The 18,674-nt window shown below is 38.3% G+C and overlaps 1 protein-coding gene across 3 annotated transcripts in view; it reads left to right on the top strand.

Moving 5' to 3' along the window:
* Window positions 1-18,674, top strand: part of INPP4B (inositol polyphosphate-4-phosphatase type II B) — a 345,506-nt gene that overhangs the window by 141,148 nt on the left and 185,684 nt on the right. For all 3 annotated transcript variants that reach the window (XM_013303957.3, XM_055797014.1, XM_055797015.1), the window contains one exon: window positions 16,842-16,960. In XM_013303957.3, the coding sequence (XP_013159411.3) occupies window positions 16,842-16,960 (119 nt within the window). The remainder of the gene's footprint in view (window positions 1-16,841; window positions 16,961-18,674) is intronic.

Below are 18,674 nucleotides of genomic sequence, written 5' to 3'. Positions count from 1 at the left end.
AAAGCTCAAGACCAGAGTCCTTTGAAAAACTCATATCCTTATTCAGTTTTTTTCCAGATATGCTGGTTTTGAGTCCTGGAGAAGTAGGCCAGATTTTCAAATCTGTATCTGTAGGCACTACTGTAATTTTAGAAATCTATCCTTCAATCCCTTTAGGGCAGGGATTGTCTTCATTTGCATTGCAGCTAGAGAAGCAGCATGCTGTCACGAACCTTAAATATTAATCTGTACTAATTGTATCGTTGAATATGCAAGGACTCAAAAAACCCCAGTAATGCAACTTTGGAAGATGTTCAGTTAGTGTTCTGCTTTCTTCTTGCATCTTGAGAGAATCTGAAAATTTTTCTTTCTACTATAATATACTTTACAGAGAAAATATAGTTCTTTGTAGAATATCTATGTATCCATACATAGTTACATAGATATCTAGCCTATGTATGTAGTTCATATATATGAAAATTTGTTTAATTGCTGACAACACATTATATCTAGTATAGCGTTACTCATTTTTAATTGTGTGAGTTGTCTACTTAGTTTCTGTGTCAGTAAGAAGTAATTCTTGATGAAAGTAGTCACAGAAATATTTTCGACTTGTCGGCATCCATTGCTACATAATGATATTCATTAAACAGCTTTGACTTTTGTAAATTCCATTTCTGTGTAAGTTACAGAGATTAAAATTTTGCATTACGCTGCACTATGTAGCAGTGAGTTGCCATGGTGGGCTCATTAAATGCAGGGATGTTTATTTGCTCAGAAGTGAGTCAGAGCACATGATGAACCAGCATGAGGGAGTAAATCATTACTGATTGAGCATATTCCAGTATGATAGAGGAATCCACTGACATACTGATGTGAGTAGTTAGTAGCATGAGGATGTGTTGGGGTATCAACATTAGAAAACCCAGGTGCAAACTGGGTTTCAGTCAGTTTTCTTCCATTCTGTTCTATGAAATTTATGTATCTTCTGTTTCTGGAAGCTTTTGCTTTTAAGAAAAAAAATAATTGTGTTTGAACTACCAGGAGATAGTGGATGACAGCCTTGTAAATACAAGCGTGTATAATTCAGGGCTGTGACTAAGGGAATCTTTCAAATCTAATAGAATAAAGATTCTCACAGTGACTCTCGCATGTTTTGATATAAACGCTTATCTGGAGATAAATTTTGAATAGCTATGGCTAATGTGTTTAGAGAGGAGTTCGTAGATACCTGAATTTGAAAAGCTATTTAACAGTTGAAAGGGGTTTTTGGAATTTAACAGTTCTGAATAACATGGTTTTATCATCTTAGTTCTCAAGTGATGAAGCAGATAATAGGATTAATTCTGTCACAAATGTACAAATTCTGAAGTCTTGTCAGAGTTAGAAAACTGCTGCATTTACAAGACTAAGGAAAAAGGAGGCACAGACTGGGAAGAACCTTTCTTCTGCAAATCTTCAATAAAATTGGTAGGCTTTTTAGTAAAATCGGTTTCTTCTTGATATTGAAAATGATACTTTTGTGTCTGCTTCACATTTATCTCAGACTCTGTAAATGTTGTCTCATGTTTGCAAAATTCCTTCTATGCAAAATCTCCAAGGGATATGGTTGTGTCTATGCTGAAAACTGTAATGTTTTCTGTGAGGTTTGGTGCTAGTTCAGTGCCCCCGTGAGGCTGGGTAATGGAAGCAAATTAATTTCAACAGCTGTTTTAGCATGGGTTCATCTACCTTATTCCTTACCAGTGAAGATACTCGTGCTACCCTGCCTGAACTAGTTCTAGTTTCTGACGTAAAATACTCAAAGCAGTCAGAGGCCTTTATGGTAACTTGTCTTATGGAAAGTTACATAGGAAAAGGGTTCCAGAGTTACTCAAGAATTTATAGATGTAGGCAGAGATTTAATGCAATTCTGTCACAATTGGTATATCTTACTAATTTTTCTCACACAAATATTAAAAAACCCCAAACAACTCGGTATTTTTACAAGCATAATGCTTGGCTTCTAAAGAATTGGGTCTGCTGATGAATGTGACATAAACTTTTAAATTATTCTGATGAAGCTGAGAACTTGTTTCCAGGGTATTTTTAAGCTAGTTCATAGGAATGTAGGATTAAAGATCATTAAGTTAGAAAGAAGTTATTTTTGGCACATTCTGCTGCTTTTTTTTCCTCATTATTTTTCTCTTCCTGCTTTTCCCCCAAAACACACCTTCTACTGTGTACTGTGCATGCTTTCTCCGATGTGTCTTGCCAATGTATGTGCTCTTTCCAGTTTGGTTTTTGAACCTCATTCTCTCACATGAGTCTCTTCGGGTTCCCTGGCATGCCTCCCATGTAGGTCTCACAGGTCTCTCAGATCTCATACTGTGAGACTTCATTGGAGGGGGAGAGCATGTGTGTGTGTGTGTGTGTACACATGGTATAGAGCAAGCGGCAGAGGTATGTATGAGTTCAGTGGCTGAGCTGGGAAGGGGAGAACAATGGCTTACCGGGCAGTTCTCTGCTAGGGAAGGAGTTTTTATGGGCAGCATCTTCCTAAAGGAGACTGGCACTGAGCCCACTCTCCTGTTGCATTACCAGCATGTCCACAGGTACAGATCTTACATGACCTGATGGCTTTGTGCTTACCTGATAAATAATGAATCCGTAACCGATTCTTCTGTAGATCCAGGAAACTGGTCTGAATGAAGAGGACTATTTAGATCCTTATTGAGTGAGAGTAATTTCTGGTGCAGATATTTATACACAGAGAGCAAGAAGCCAAGTAAAGATGAGTTATTCCTTTGTTCTTACAGAAAGCTCTGTAAGAATTTCTCACCTACAGCAGAGATTTGGATGGCGGTCCTGGCACTGCTGCCTTCTTCCAACCTTTCCCTACCTCCCAGGAAGCTGACATTTTAACTGTTCAGGATGTAATTGGTTTTTTTATATTTTGTTTTTAATTCCTTAACCATGCTGTGTGCAGCTCAAGGAGGCATAGACGGCATACACTGTCTGCAGAATATTTTCAGCATAAACTACTTTTTCATAAATCTTTTAAAACTACACTGCTGCTCCTGGAAGAAGAGCTTTTTTTCACCAAACTGCAATGTCTGGTAGGATTAAAATTTTAAAATATTTCTACTTTAAAAAAGAAACTGTGTATGTCAATAAGTTGGTTTGCTTTAGAGACATTTTTACCATTCCTGGTTTCGTGCTTCAGGGGCTGAAATCTTAGTTTTCTCTGCTGCTGACCAATGCCCCTTACAGTTCTGGGATTTCTTCTAGGCAGGTATGAGAAATAGCTTGTATTCTGGAATTACTGGAATCGGCTGGGATGCCACAAGTCACATTTATGATTAAGAGACTGGAGATTATTAAGGAACTGGAGCATCCTTCATATGAGGAGAGGCTGAGAGAGCTTGGACTGCTTAGCCTGGAGAAGAGAAGGCTCAAGGGGGATCTTATCTGTGTGTCTAAATACCTGGAGGGAGAGGTTGAAGGTGGTGAGGGAGCCAGACTCTTCTCAGCTATGCTCAGTGACAAAGCAAGAGACTATGGACTGAAGTTAAACACACATGAAATTCACTCAGAACACAACCCTCACACAGAGACTTTTTTACTGCGAGGGTGGTCAAACGCTGGCACAGGTGACCTAGGGAGGTTGTGAAGTGTCCATCATTTGAAACGGTTGAAACCCAGCTGGATGCAGTCCTGGGCAACCTGTTGTAGCTGACCCTGATTTAGTAGGGGGTTGGACCCGATAAGCTCAAGACTTAACTCTGTGATCTGTGGCACAGGGATCTGTCATGTAACTTTCCGACAGATTTTTGAGGCTTCTTAGAGCTTGCTATTTGGTTTGCAACGGACTTCTGTCATGTTCTGTACCATATGTTGATAGTAAGATACCTGTTGCCTTGTTCTAGACATTCTTCAGGATCTCTAAATAAGCTCTCATATTTATTTGAAATTAGATTGTTTAAAATTGTTGCCATCTATGTGGACTCAAGATATTTTAGGGAATTTCCACTCTTGCATTATTATTAAATACTTTAGCGTGTTTAGTGCACCTCGCGCTAAACAGTGACCTGAATTGCCTTGCTTTTTGGGCAAATAATGGGTTAGGACTGGAGAGAGTTTAGCCAATGTGGAATTAGAATTTTGTTAATGTTCTTGGCCTGGAATAATATCTTATTGGTGCTCATTTTTATGGGTTTTTTTTTGTGTACATTTGCATGGAAAGTTTTGTTTAATTTTTTCTGTATATTCTCAAAGGGAAGACTTACTAGTGGGAATGATTGCAAAATGAAGTTTAAAGTGTAATGGCTATTGGATATATATTTGCAGCAGTGGTGTTGGCCAGGGATAAAATTGAAATGGATGCTTTTACACTGGATTGAAACTCTTCCCCCTTTCTCTACAAATAAAGAATTTGGGTCGAAGACAAAGCAAGCTGAGGATGACTGTTTAGTTATTAATGCCCTTTGTCTAGTGTGGTGGACCTGAGTTGTGGAATGACTGTGGACAGTGACCCATATTCAGCAACAATTTAATGTAAAATAATATATGTAAAATGTAGAAATTAGTTTTAAAATTACTTTTTGTTCCCTCTACACCTGCTGCCAGTAAATCTTCCTTTTTTTAAAAACAAGGTGGGACAGCTTCAAGAGGAAGACTTCAGTGTCTGCTTGTACGTGCTCTCTGGTGTAATAATTGGCAACTTTTTGTGATTTGTAGCTGCTATGTTAGAGGTGGGCAGAATGCTAAACCTGTGGATCTGCCCTGTATCTGACCTCTTTCTGGTACAGTGCTCTGTTGAATTAAAAGGGGCACTGGCCCCATTTCTCCTTCAGCCATCCTGCTGGGTCTGTTAGGAAGGAAATCAGCAGTGATGTTTTTGCAGAGCATGCACTAGCAGCTGTGCCCTGCCACTGCCTGCCAGCCTGCGACTGTCAAGATAGGTGTGTGGTTTGCAAACCCTGACAGGGCCAGATACAGGCTCAGAGCTGCTCAGCATTCTCAAGGCTGAGGCAACTGGGACGTGCCCAGAAGCCAACCTGCAGATACCTAGGGGCCTTTTAGAGTTGAAAGCTTAATTACCTTGAGACTTTAGATACCTCCAAAACTAGGTAGCAGGTGTGTGGAGGCTTAGAGTATTCTGTTGAAAACCCACTCATGGACATCTCTGTCTTTTTGTGAGTTTACGCTCGACTTTTTACTGTCACTTTCTGCAGTTGGTCTTTTCTAACCTTTAGCCCAGTCTGTAAAACACTTCAGGAAGAATTCTCTAGGGAGTTCCTAGCATCTCTTTCCTTGTGTGTCCTTCTCCTTGAAGATAGTCACCTTAAAATTCCCAAAGAGTAGATAATAGATAATATGGGGGACTAAAAGCAAGCAAATTATTTACAGGTTACAGTAGTAATGAAATTAGTTCATGCTTGTTGTGCGGAATGGTAATGACTAAACAGTCACGAAACAATTCATGTTTTGTAAGGCCAATAGTATAGTAATTGATACACTTTTAAGTAACTCAAAGCATGATAGCTCTTGACTTTTTTGACTGTAATGGTACTACACTGTGTTAACTGAACAGTTGTCTTTCAAATGGCAGTTGTTAAATACATCTCTAAATATGCCTATAGAAATAATTGCAGTAATACTTTCATGTTACAAAACATTTCCCCATGAACTTTTTTTTTTTTTTAATCCTCATATGTGGAAACAGACATTCCATAAAAAGCAAAACATTTAATTAGCAGAGAAGACTGAAGTCATCCTCCGCTTTTGAACACATTAGTTATAGATGTACTTATTTTTGGAACTTTTGAAATGGATGTCCTGCGGTGAGATTTGACTTGAAAATTAGGTTCCCCTGCAGGCCCTGAAAAAAAATGAAATTCTCCAAAAATGCAGTACCACAAAATCCCACAAGACACTGAATGCAGCATGACAAGCAGACTGACCTGAGGTGCTTATGACAGCTTTGCTGAAAACAAACAAAATGCTGAAGAATGCTTTTCTTCATTGTTTGACCCCTACCTCCTGTAGATAATAAATTTTCTAGTACAGTTACGGACACTTCAATTATTGTGTTTAACCATATTTTTTGTACCTTTTTTGTGTTACGTGGTATATGAAATAAAAATTAAATAAATTGAACTACATTTTAAAAATGCTTATCTTGTGAAATATAGTTGAAATGCTCAAAACAAGTATAAGCTGACACTTTAATCTGAAATCCTTCTGCATTTAAGATTGATTTCCGAGGGATTGAGTGAATGCAGAATTTCATTATGATGAGTTAAGAAGAATCTGGGCTTAGCATTCTTTGAAGACCAGATTTTTTCACACCTGAGAAGCTGAGGATTGTTGGCTTGTAAATGATTGTAGGATTGTAAATGAACTGCTTTAAAAGGTAAAATGCACTAGCACTGTTTTCAACTGAGATCTTAACATGCTCCCGGTGAGATGAAGAGCAGCAATGCCCAGGTCATTCTGGATTTAAATCTAAAATCTGCCAGGGAGGCAAATGAAGGTTTGGTTTTGGTTGGGGTTTTTTTCCCCCTTTAATCCTTAAGTAATATTTCTTTGTATGAAGGAGTACAAATAATTGAAAATGATTTCTCTGGCAAGAAGTCAGCTATGTCTTTACATATGTGTCAACACATCAAAAACAAGGCGGTTTAAAACATAGTATTGTAACCTGTAAATAGCAGTCTTTGACCTTTGAAGAAATTCCTGCTGGAAATGACAGTCTGTTTGTAATACAAGAATTCAACTTTCTGGTTTAGCATGCAGTATGGTGGGCCCTACTGCTCTGTAGAGCTCATTAACATCTCCCCCTTTTTTAGATCTGTCTCAAAATACAAGCTGCAGACTTTTTGTAAATCTGTGAGTTAACAATTTAGAGTAATAATGTCAGGCCGGTATCCTAGAGAGATGAGCTCGCTCTTGATTTTGAAGAAACTGGAAATACAAATGTATATGCTGCCTTAAAAAAGTTACTTTGTGGCATCTAAGTGTGGCACAACTACCATCAGTATGGTTATTTGTCACACTGTACTTTTTTAAAGGCTGTTTGTCTGTACCAACAGAGTGCTGATGGTTGAGATGTACGTTTTGGAGAAGTTTAGGAGTAAAGGTTATTTTTTTCAGGATGTGTGAGTAAACGAATCCAAAATGCTCATGGGAGATGGATTCCTTGAAACTTGTCCTCTGACACAACCCTTAATCTGTGAGCTTTTGTTATTTCTGGACTCTGTCGTTTATGTGAAAAGAAACATATATATACACGTGCGCGCACACACACACATATATATGTAATTCCTTATAAAGGGGTTATACTTTGTTATCTCATGCAGGTCCCATGCTATTAAAGTATTCTTTATTTGTCAGAATGGCTGTTTCAAAATCCCCTGAGGAGTAAAGCACTGTCTCTTACTTAGATCTCTAATTTAGGTATTAATCCAGAATTGCCACCTTTTCAGATAAGTTTTACTTAGATTAGAACATCTCCTTTTAACTATAGCTCATGCAGATTACTTGGTATTTATCATGCATTTCCTGACTAGGAAATTTAATCATTACAGGGCTAAAAGTGATTGTCCTAGATTGCACAAATCTATTTTCTCCTTTGATTAAAACTATGTTTTGCTGCTTTTTGCCTTGACTTTGAAGTACATTTTAGTCCGGTTTCCTTTTAGGCATGTGAATGAGCGTGGCTTTTGCCTTGCTAAAAGATGACTTCTGGCGTATTGGAGGAACAGTGCTTTGCTTTCTATTTTTTGTAGAGAACCCTCTTTTTCGACAGGCACTCACAAGTAATTTTCAACATTTGACAAGCCCCTGTGCAATGAGAACCAATTGTGAATCAGACTATCATTTAGAGTACTGGGGAAGGGGATAATAAAGAAACAATGCAATCACACTGCTCGGTAGTACCCTGCCTGCCTTTTTTAAAGGCCACGTTCTGCCTCTTTTGAACACTACACGTGGAGAGTACTACTGTGGTCAAACCTTTCTGCCTTTGTTTTTGGTTGTTTTTTTTATGAATCTGTGCAGTTGATCAAAACCACGTTGCTTCTTCACCCTTCGCTGAAGGCTCTGTGCTTGGCATATGTAAAGGGAGGAAACCAACTCTTCTCAGACAAATGAATCTTAAAGGCTGTTCAGTTAGGCGGCTGAGCAATAGTTTTGCTTGCAAGTCTAACTATTAGTCTTTTCTTTTGTTAGTTCCTGTTGTTAATATAGCTGTCTACTGCGTCCTGTCCTGGCACCGTCATCATGATTGCCTTCATTATGTAATATTTTCAATTGAAGAAGAAATGAATAGTTTCATTCACTAGCAGTGTCTCATGGGCAACATGGCTATGGCCACATAATCAATTAGCTTATAATTAAAGAGCTGGCACCAGAGAAGTTTACGTGAAAGAGACATCCTTATTGCAGCTTCTAAAACTGCACTGTTGTTGAGATGTACGTGGGTCTGGATTAACATTAGCTAGCTTGGGTGGTAATAACAACATAGTTGTGGGGCCCTGGAGTCTTCTCCAGGCTGCACGACATGCTGAAGAAGCAGGATGGATCACTCCTTGCTGATGTCTGGGCTCCTGTAGCTGGACTTCCACCCAGACGCCAGAGTAGCTGCTCACAGCTGCTCAAAGCAGCTGTACTGCAGTGAAAGAAGCACCCTAAAGGATTTCAGGTTGTATAGAACCTTCAGGTTGTATCTGAACCTTGTTGTCTGCTGTAGTTGCTGGACTCTGTGTTGCTTGACTGCCTGCCTTTGTTCTGCAAGGGAAGCTTCTTTCCTCACCAAGTCTGAAAGTATGTTGTAAAGATGTATATGATGACATGGATTTGGAGTAAGGCTGAGCAACAGATGCATTTTCTTTACATATTAGAGACAAAGACTGTCTCTACAGTGTTGTAAAGTAATACTGCACACGGAGGATCAAAACCACTTAATGCTTGACAACTGGTGTAGCAGTGTGTAAGTGCTTATGTCAAAGGAAGCAATGTGTGCTGTTAGAATAAAAGCAGATGTGGCAGACTGAAAACTTTGAGAGGGACTTGGCACTTTTGTTTCTTTTCATCTTTCTGTGGTATTGCTGATGCGGTTTTGTACATTTATTTTTGAAGAGGTGGGCAAAGTTAGGAACCAGCAGAATATATTTTATTTATATAAATCTCAAATTGTTAGAGGTTCTAGATGTTTCCTGTGAGCTTATAGTGTAAAGAAACTCAGTCACGAGAAAAAGGAGGCCTGTATACCGTTTGCTATTCTTTGAATTCTTCACCTGATACTTAAACCTGCAACCACTCTATTTTTGGGATAGTGAGAAGCCTTTGAAAGAAATTACAGTGTTTGCATCTTTATTAGATAATTGATATGACAATATTAGGAAGAGGTAAAGGAAGAAATGTTTTTTAGCTCTGTTTCCAGGAGATGTAAACCCTTTTGTGGTATTCTAAAATACTAACAATACCAAACTAAATTACAGCTTTGGAATCAAAATTCATTTTGATATGAATAAATTTTGGAGTATAGTGATGTACAGCAAGATTTTTTTAAGACTTTAAGCATTTATTTTCATTTTTTCTCTTCTTCTTTCTTCATTTCTCTCACCAGACAACTTAAGTCACCTTCAGGTCAGGGTATAAATACTATTAATAGGTGGTGCCATGAGCAGAATAGTTTTGGACAGAAGGTAAAGAGGATAACTGAGAATCTAGAGCAAGAGCAAGAGCTCTGTCTTGCTGTCACTAGACTACTGCAGCATCTCAGAAAGACAGAATTCTATGTGCTGTCAAGAGGCACGGTGTGCTCAGTGAGGAAATGCAGTCTGTTTTGGAAGAATTACATTTTTATGACTAAATATAGAAGTACATGGAAAAGATAGAAATTCTCAGATACAGTTTCACAGATTAAAGGAGTTTAAAAATATTGATCAAGAGAAGTTTGTAACTTAAGGAACCAGCTGTTCTGAGCAAAGCTAGAAACTCACTTCTGTGACCTCGTTGCCATTGTGTAGCTTAAGCCTAGAACACAGAGATGGTGAAAGTCAGTTATACACAATTGTAAATAAAACTGGAGGAGTGTGACTGTTAGCAGTGAATGTGCTGAAACAGATTGTCTGACTTTAGCAATGGATTAACATATTATCAAAATGTAAATACCACTGATGAGGTGGTTAACACATGTAACCGTGCATTCACTTCTGCAGTGGAAATACGATGCCTGTGAGCTGTTCGTTGATCCATTCAGCTCTTGCATCTATCGTACCTAAACTGTGTAAGTAACTGGGGTTGTCCAGGCTGAATAGCAAAGTTGCAATATGAAATAGGCCTGCTCTAACATGTCAGAGGAATTGAAACCCACACTCAGGAAATGGCTATTATTGCTGCTGGTAATGGCAATGCAAAGTTAAGTCTAAGCCTTTGCATTTATTTTACTTTCTTGGAGAAAGCAGAAGGGTATGCAGTTTGAAAGTGCTCTGCTTAATGCCCTAGTCCGGCATGAGGCTTTCAGTAAAACGCAAAAGACACAAATCTTAAAATTCCTTTAGTACTACAAAACCAAGGGGTGGGCAGAACTTACTCTGAAATAGATTACTTACGATTTTCACAGTGGTAATTCTAACCAGATTTATCACTTCATATGCAAATAGGATGATGAGTGCAGCTGGCATCTCAACTCCTGGGCATGATCACTTATCCCTACCCTCTATCAGCATAAAGCATTTTCCCCCAGCAGCACTTGTGTATCTTATTTCAATGACTCCTAGATAATCATGCTCTTTTAGCTGCAAATTAAGTGGCTAATGATTGAGGTTTTTCTGGACAGCATATTGATCTTTCTTACAGTAAATATTGCTAATATTGTTGGTATAGTGGGATTCCTGGCCCGGCCCCCCTCCCCCCCCCAACCTGTATTTGCAGAGATGTCGTAGAGATATATCTCTTTGTGCTTCATCTGATGACTGCCCTGTCATCTTTTTCTCCTTGGACTGTTGGTAGCAATTTTCTTCCCACTGTTAATTACAGTCATCCTCTGAAGGATACTAATTGTGTTATGCATGTGTATTTTCTTGAGATATAACTAGGTTACTTTAGCAACCAGCTGTACGTTCCAGAGAACAGAGATGTATTTTATTTTTATACAAGCCTGTCATCCCCAGAGACAGGAAGAGTGATCTTGGAGCTTCTCTTAGGTAAAAATCAGTGGATCTTTACTTACATGTGGTCCAAATGTTTTGGACCTCTAATCTGTAGATTCTTTCCATTGCAGTTTACCAGAGTCCGAGTATCTGTTTTAGTGACTACTGTTGATGAGTGTTCCTCCTAATACATACCTGTTTCATGACCATGTAACTATGCCCTCATTTTGCAATAACATGGATATTATAATTTCTGTGGCTGTGTCCTTCAATATTTAGTGTTGTAAGGTGAATTTTACTGGGAATCCACTCTGCAAATTTTTGCGGGAGTAACTTCTCTGTTCTTTTGGTCTCTGGGTAGAGGTGCTCTTTACCCACCAGTATACTGAAGCATTCCTGCTGACACATGAATGGGACAATCAATTAGTAGTATTCATGATAAACCAATTAGTAATATTCATTATGGAGCAGTAGCTGGAGGAGTACTCATTAACACCGTTCAGTGCTAATACCAGTCTTCAAATGTTTGTCTCATTTGCTTTCAGGCATGTTTTGCCATGCAGAGAACACATTGCTGTCCTGTTCTCATCCCTCTTACAGTTGAATTTACACTCCTAATTTAAAAGTACGACCGAAGCTTTCCTGTATGTTCTAAAGCTGGATTATTCCTAAGCCTTTATGTGTGCCTGACTGAAGGTATTGTTTTCAGCAAGCTTGATTAGCACTGTGTTCAGTGGAGGCAGAAGCAGCGCTGATGTGCACTTTCTTCTTCCTGCCCTCCTCAACATCTGCTCCAGGGTGGAGGAAAGAAAACTGCGTACTGTTTAGTGTTCTGCATGTAGCACAGGTCTGAATGTAGTGTTCTCTTATTTAATGTGTCCTTTTGCCCACTAAGGAATAGCTGCACCTCAGTTAATTAGTCTGTCTTGACAGACTGTACAATATTATTTATAAACTAGGTTGCTTTGGGATAATAATGCTGCTGCAATGCCAATGAAATGAAAAAGAAAAAAATTTTGAACATCATGTTCACACATACAGGTGTGTGAGACATGCAGGCTTCTCCCATGCCCCTTGTCTTTAGATGCTACTAATTTTCCGTTCTGTTTTGACAGCGTACAAAATAGTGTGCTCTGGAGACAATGGGGCTATGTTGGTTAATTCTTTTCCCTCGCCAGACCCCTGGAATCTCTTTTGGTTTGAAAATGGGAAGGAATGAAGCTGTGTTAAATGGTGTTTCTGTCACTGGTTAAAGAAAAAGCTACCTCGCAAATTGCCATGTAGGCCAATACATGCATCGTGTGAATCTGTGGTCTGGGAAGACATTCACTGATGTGCTCTAATTTCCCCCACTAACAAAAATAAATGTTGCCATTTGAATGCCATTTCCCAATTCTGGGGCTAGTGCTTGGTTTTCTTCCCAAACAGCTCTGTGAACTCTGAGCAAAGAATGTCTTTCAGTCCCTCTGCCCATGTCATTTGTTCCAGCTACTGGATCTTTTTCAGTTCTGGGGGATGCTGCATCTCCCTGTTTCTCTGCCAGATTAACTTCTTCTGGCTCCAGTTGGCTTAGTGCTTGGAGCCCTGCTGAATGCCTGGTCAGAATTGTTACAGTTTCAGGGAACGTAGATGATGAATTTCCAGACTATTTCTCTTTGTTGTTGTTGTTTGTTTTGTTTGTTTTCCCACTTTTTATTGTTATATAGTCATTGGGATTTTTTAATCTTTCTCTCAGTGCTCTATTCCTCCATACAGGTAATGTTTCACAAAATTCTCCCTGGTGCCATGAATTGGTCACTGAAATCATGAAGCAACATTCTGGCTGTGTTTACACTTTAGCCCAGTTTTGAGGAAACAGTAACCCGCCTTTCTCTTCAGCTGTCTTCACGTGTGTGTGTGTACACACCCAGAAGAAGAGCAGAGGCGGCACGCTAGTGCAGCATAGAGAACAGTGAAATACTGAATGTGGCAGGACTCTGGAGTCAAATATCTACTTATGCGCTTTGCATTTACAGCACACGTGATTTGTGTGCATTGTAGCAGTACTGACATGTACAGGGCAATATGTAGCATGACTGATAGAGAAGGAAGACTTGTTTACTGTGATTCATGTAAGAATAATACCATGGTTTTGATAGTAGAACAGTAATGGAAATGACATAATTAATATTCTTTTTGCTTTTATTCTTTAGAAAATAACTGTTGAAGGATAACATCATTTATTTCAAGGCATTTTAAATGGCAAGAGATCTACATGTAGACCACGTAGGTTTGCAAAATAAATGAGTATTTGTAACTACATTCTAAAGAAATTCTTATTCCTTGCAGCCGTTCATCTTGCTTTACACATAGTGATTACTTTGCTGTATTTCTTTCTTTAATATGTAGAGAAGTTGTTTCTTTCAGCCATCTTAACTTCTTTTTCTCTGATTTAAAAGCATAAATTATTCCTAATGTAGTTCTTCCTTAAACATTCATTGTACGCTGATAGGCTTAGCAGAGATGGGATTACCGGGGGAATGGATGACTCAGGCTTTTACACACTGAGTCAACAGTCACAATGAGTAGATTCATATACTTCTGGTGTGTAAGTACAAGCTGTCACTTCATTTCACTGAGTTTTGTTGATGAGTTTTTCCAGAATTAATTCAAGCATAGTGAAGTACTGAAAAGTTATGTGACCTATGTATATGGTCTGCTTGGGCATAGGTCATGATGGAAAGCGTGTTGATGTTGTTACCTGCTTTCACTGTGTTACATTTGCAGCTAAGAAACCAGCCTTGGCACGCCTTTCATGTTTGCATTTTCATCAGTTTCTTTTTGAGGAGTATGTCAATAATGCCCAAGAGATGTGTCTAAATATATAACTTATAGCTGGTATTCCACTTTCACAACCATGTCATGTTTCACATAGTCAAACACGGTTGACTGTTTGTTTGAGAAGACCCGATTTTCAAACATACTGCTAGTAAGATAGTTTAAAGGGCAGTAATGCAGTGTGGGGCTGTGGAACTTTCTAGGCTCTGAACAGGGTATAACAAACTTCTCCTGTTCTTTGTCATCAGCTTTAAAGTAATCCTTATGTTTTCTTAAACATTTCAGTTGGGCTGTTTTTAAGGGAGGTGATGCACTGTGGCTCAAACTGACAAATTCTGTGTCACACCAAGTATTCAGTTGTCTGCTGGTGACAACCTTATTGAATATCCTTTCTGATTGAAATGGTAGTTGTGAACAGTAGTAGCCCAGTGTCCAGTAGAGACAAATAATTCTGTCATCGAAGTAGATGCAGGTTTCATTTATCCCTCTGCACTGGGATCTCCCAAAGAGTTCTAATACTTTGTGCTGATCCCTCCCCATTGGGGATATGCAGATGAATTATCTTAAATTTCATTGGGTAGAGCTGACATTAAGATCGTATTGCTAAGCTGTCTTTTTACAGGAAAATGATCTAATGACTGGCTATGACCACAAAAATTACCACATTGTCTCCTATGTTCAGATATCATCAAGGTGGTGACCACTTAGTGCAAATCTTCTTCCTATTGTTAAAGTTTTATCAATAGGAAAAAAGCCTATGCTTTTGGCTGCTAAAAGAATTAGTCACATCTAGTTCATGTATCTGAGACATGTCACAAGTAAATAAAAGCATTATTTATAGGGGATTTACCTCCATTCATCATGCACTAGTACTTTTTACAAGTTCAGCTGTAGGGTTCCTGCCATAGTCACTGGTGCGTTTATTTATTTATTTTTGTTTCTACTAGGTTTCTGTCTCTTTCTGTTTTTTTCCTTTTTGATGTATTCCTGTCATCTTTGGAGGTCTATTGAATTGTGAGCTGGCTAGCCTTCCTCTGTGGTGGATGTGAAAAATTCGACTACATCTGTCAATGTTCCAGCTTCTCATATTGAAAATTAGCTCTCTTGCCATTCCTCTGAAACTGTGCTTTACTGTGCTGTGTTCTAAAAACATGATTAGAGCGGAGCATTTGAAGATTGGGTGGTGGCATAAGATCAGGGTTTGTGGGGGAAAATGGCTCTATCTGGAAATTTCAATGGTCTGATTCTGCATTTGTGGTGAGCTTTAAAGAGGATATAGTTCAAACAGCTAGGTATCTGCCCAACCTGTTGTGCTTTGGTAACAGTTTTTCCATAAATCTGCTCATATTTATATTCAGGTCATATCAAGTAGTGCTAATATTTAGACTAATTTCAATAATATGGTGAGCCTTAGTAGCAAGGAATTGCTATTCAACTCTGGTGCTGTTACATCACCTGTTTCATAAAGACTTAATAATGCAAAACCTTTTATTCTTATTGCACTTTTACCTGCAAATTATGATAGGGTCAGCTTGAGACTATCTACCAAAAGATTTCATTAGCAATTTGGGCTAAAGTAAAACTACAAAATATTCTTTGAAGGTTAGATGTAATTGTTTCCTTGTTCCTTTATAACTATGGGAGAGCAGTAAAAAAGCTTCAGCCAGTTTTCCTTTTATTTCCTCAAGCAGCAGGTCCAAGCCCAAAGGAAAAAAAAAAAGTATAAACCAAGCTGAGTTGGCCTTTTGTATGTATCAGAGCTTTCCTTTCCTTGGCTTCTCAACAAACCAGGTTTGCTTGCTGTGAGGATAATCTGACTCATCTTTTACAATGTTAAAGGTCAGCTGCACTTGATGAAGCCCCCGTTGGCAGTGACTCCTAGAAAATGTTCTTGGCTCTTTCTTGTCAATTAGCCTCTCTGAAACCAGAGGCTTTTCTTTTGTTCCATCGGGCTTCTAAGTTCCTAGTGTAGTTTGATGCACTGCAGAAAGCACTGGGTAGATCCTGTTGCAGTATTCACGGTTGCATATTCCATATTGAAGAACGTAAGGTGGATGGGTTTTGCTTGGGAACCCGCGCATGCCCTGTTAGTGCACGTCCCTTCTGCAGAGCAGCTAATGGTGCATTTGTTTCTTTCCTCTGCCTCTTCTGTTTTCTTTGGTGCTTTTGTCCTTTTGGTTAGAGGGCATGAGGTGTGTTAGTCTAAAGAGTGAACTCCATCACCTACCTGCATGACTGTGACCCCAGGATAAAAATGAATTATGAAACAATAACTGAATTTCTATATTTTTATTAGGTAAAACGAGTTTTAATAATAATGTCACATAGCCAGAATACAATTATTTTTCTCATTTATATGCAAGTCACTGACAAAAGAATTGGTTATTTTGCTATCTGCTTTTAGTTATGTGGATTTTTATTCGATGAATTCTGCTCAAAAGTTCAAAATGTAGTATTAGGCTATATAAACTAACCTAATCACTGGTAGCATTTAACTGGTTCAGAATGTGTTTAAAATGGTCATGTACAGTGAAAACTGTCAAACAAGAGATGATCAAATTAAGCGGCTAAGAGAGATTTTGTGGCAGATTAAATGAGTGCTTATGTAAAATTACTTACTATTGCAGTGTGTGTAAATTCATATACTGGAGCTGATGAGCCTCTGGCAGGGAGCTTTGCAGAAGCTGCAAGTATTTTTAGTGGAAACAAAATCTCAGTTCAGTTATGCAGCATGTGACTTCCTATTTCTGTAAGTTACTTCCAAGGGACTTCCTCTGTTAAATCGGCTTGTCTCTAGAGATTTAATCTGGAGCCGGAGTGTAGTCTGCTTTGTCCTGTGCCTGTGACAGCATTTTCCCAGAGTTTTCTTTTGAGTATTTTATTTTTATTTTGTACTGTCTTCAGCATGCAAGGATCTAGTGGCTGCTACCCGTGATCGGAAGCTGAATACGTTTATACAAGTCTCAGTGGTACATCCAGCAGAGCACATTTTGACGAGGTATTCAAGCACTGAAATCGTGGAGGTGAGAGTCTTTCTTATTCAATTAACATGGTCATTAATGAATTGCTCATTTCTTCCTTAGTGAACAAGAAGTAAAACAAGTTTGTGCACAGTCTTAGGTAAGACAAGCACACTCTGCCAGTTAATAAAGCATACCTGAATGTGCTGTAGTTCTTGGCATTTAACCAGGATAAACGGTTAGAAATGAGCTTGGCTTTTCATGAAAGCTCTGTTGTTCCAAGTAGAGGCATAGGGAATACTCCAGTTCTCCAGACATAGATCTAGAATGAAACAGGGAATAGCTGCTTTCATGAAAGGACAAGGCACTGCAAAGTAAAATTAGAGTACAGTGAGTAAGGTATTTGTAAAGTATTTTTAAATTACAGAAGAACATAGGTGTATTATATGGTCTGTTATATCCTATATATCCTATCTGTTTCTTGTTCTATTTTTTACATTGGAAAGTTGATGCTTTTGCAATTTGAAAAATATTAGCCCACTTTTATAATTAGGGAAAAGTGTGTGTGTGTACGTAATGTCTGTGACTTTATGTGAAATAATTAGTAACTTGCATCACATTACAGCAAAAGTTGTCTGAGGCTGCTTTGCGAGTCTTCACTTTGCCCTGTAAGCATCATGTCAGAAACAGCTAAAGTGGTTCACAGAGGAAAATTAAGTGTGGGCAGGCAATGTAGGTGTAACTTGCTTAATTTACTGTAGAGATTCATTAAGAATGGGGAAGTCTTATTGTAAACAGAGATGAATTTGCGAAAGGCTTGTTTTAACTGTTAAATACAATGAGAATATTTCATGAGCTCTTTGTGTGGTCAGTTTCAACTAACTACTAATTAAATTGTTATAGTTTCAGGCATCAACCATACTGAAACTTCTTAATTCAAACATCTTGTTTCTGATTGGGGTGTTTCATTGCAAACTGGAATGGTGTCATGCAGAAGATGGAATAGATTATTTATTTATTTATTTATTTATCTATTTATTGAATAGAAGTTGATGCATTTCCTGACACAATGTCCTAGATCTGAATAAATCCCTGAATTTGTTGTCAAGGCTCTCAGCTTCATGGTCAAGCTTTGGGGGAGGGGAAGGCAGGGGCACAGAAAAGTTATTTTCCTTAAGAGAAATTACACTTATCATGCAAAATCCTTTATTTTACTTAATAGAAAATTTAAGGATACTAGCCTAAGAATCTTTGGAAACTAAGTATAATTAAACATTGAGAAATTCTAGCCAACGTTTTACATGATTCATTGAATTGTTCATATATCTGAGGCTATGATAAGGTTACTTCTGTGTTCACCTTGTAGATATAATCATAGTGCTACAACATAAAGGAATATTATCTTATTCCTCTACTGCCTGAAGAGGGGTGTTGTAATCCCCTCCCTGCAAATCAGTATCCTTAATGTAATACAGGGAGTCTTTAAAGCATTTCTGTAGACATTTTATTGTGACTTAATGAAGATCTCTCATTTTCTGTGTGTGAGTTGTGTCTTCAGTTCATTTAAATTATTATGAGATTTCAGAAAATATTCTGGGATAAAGATCAGGTTTGTTTATTACAGGTTTCATTGCACATACTAAGACCTGCTGGCTGAGCTGTTTAGGGGCATGTTGCTAGTTTTTGTTGCAGAAGCACTCAATATCTTTTCCAGTTAAAAAACTTTTCAGAAATCTTTTTGAAACTTTCCTAACAAAGTTTTGAAGTTCTCTGATTT

The sequence above is a fragment of the Falco peregrinus genome, chromosome 2, assembly GCF_023634155.1.
Source record: "Falco peregrinus isolate bFalPer1 chromosome 2, bFalPer1.pri, whole genome shotgun sequence".
Taxonomy (NCBI): Eukaryota; Metazoa; Chordata; class Aves; order Falconiformes; family Falconidae; genus Falco; species Falco peregrinus.
This window is presented reverse-complemented; position numbering and strand designations above follow the sequence as displayed.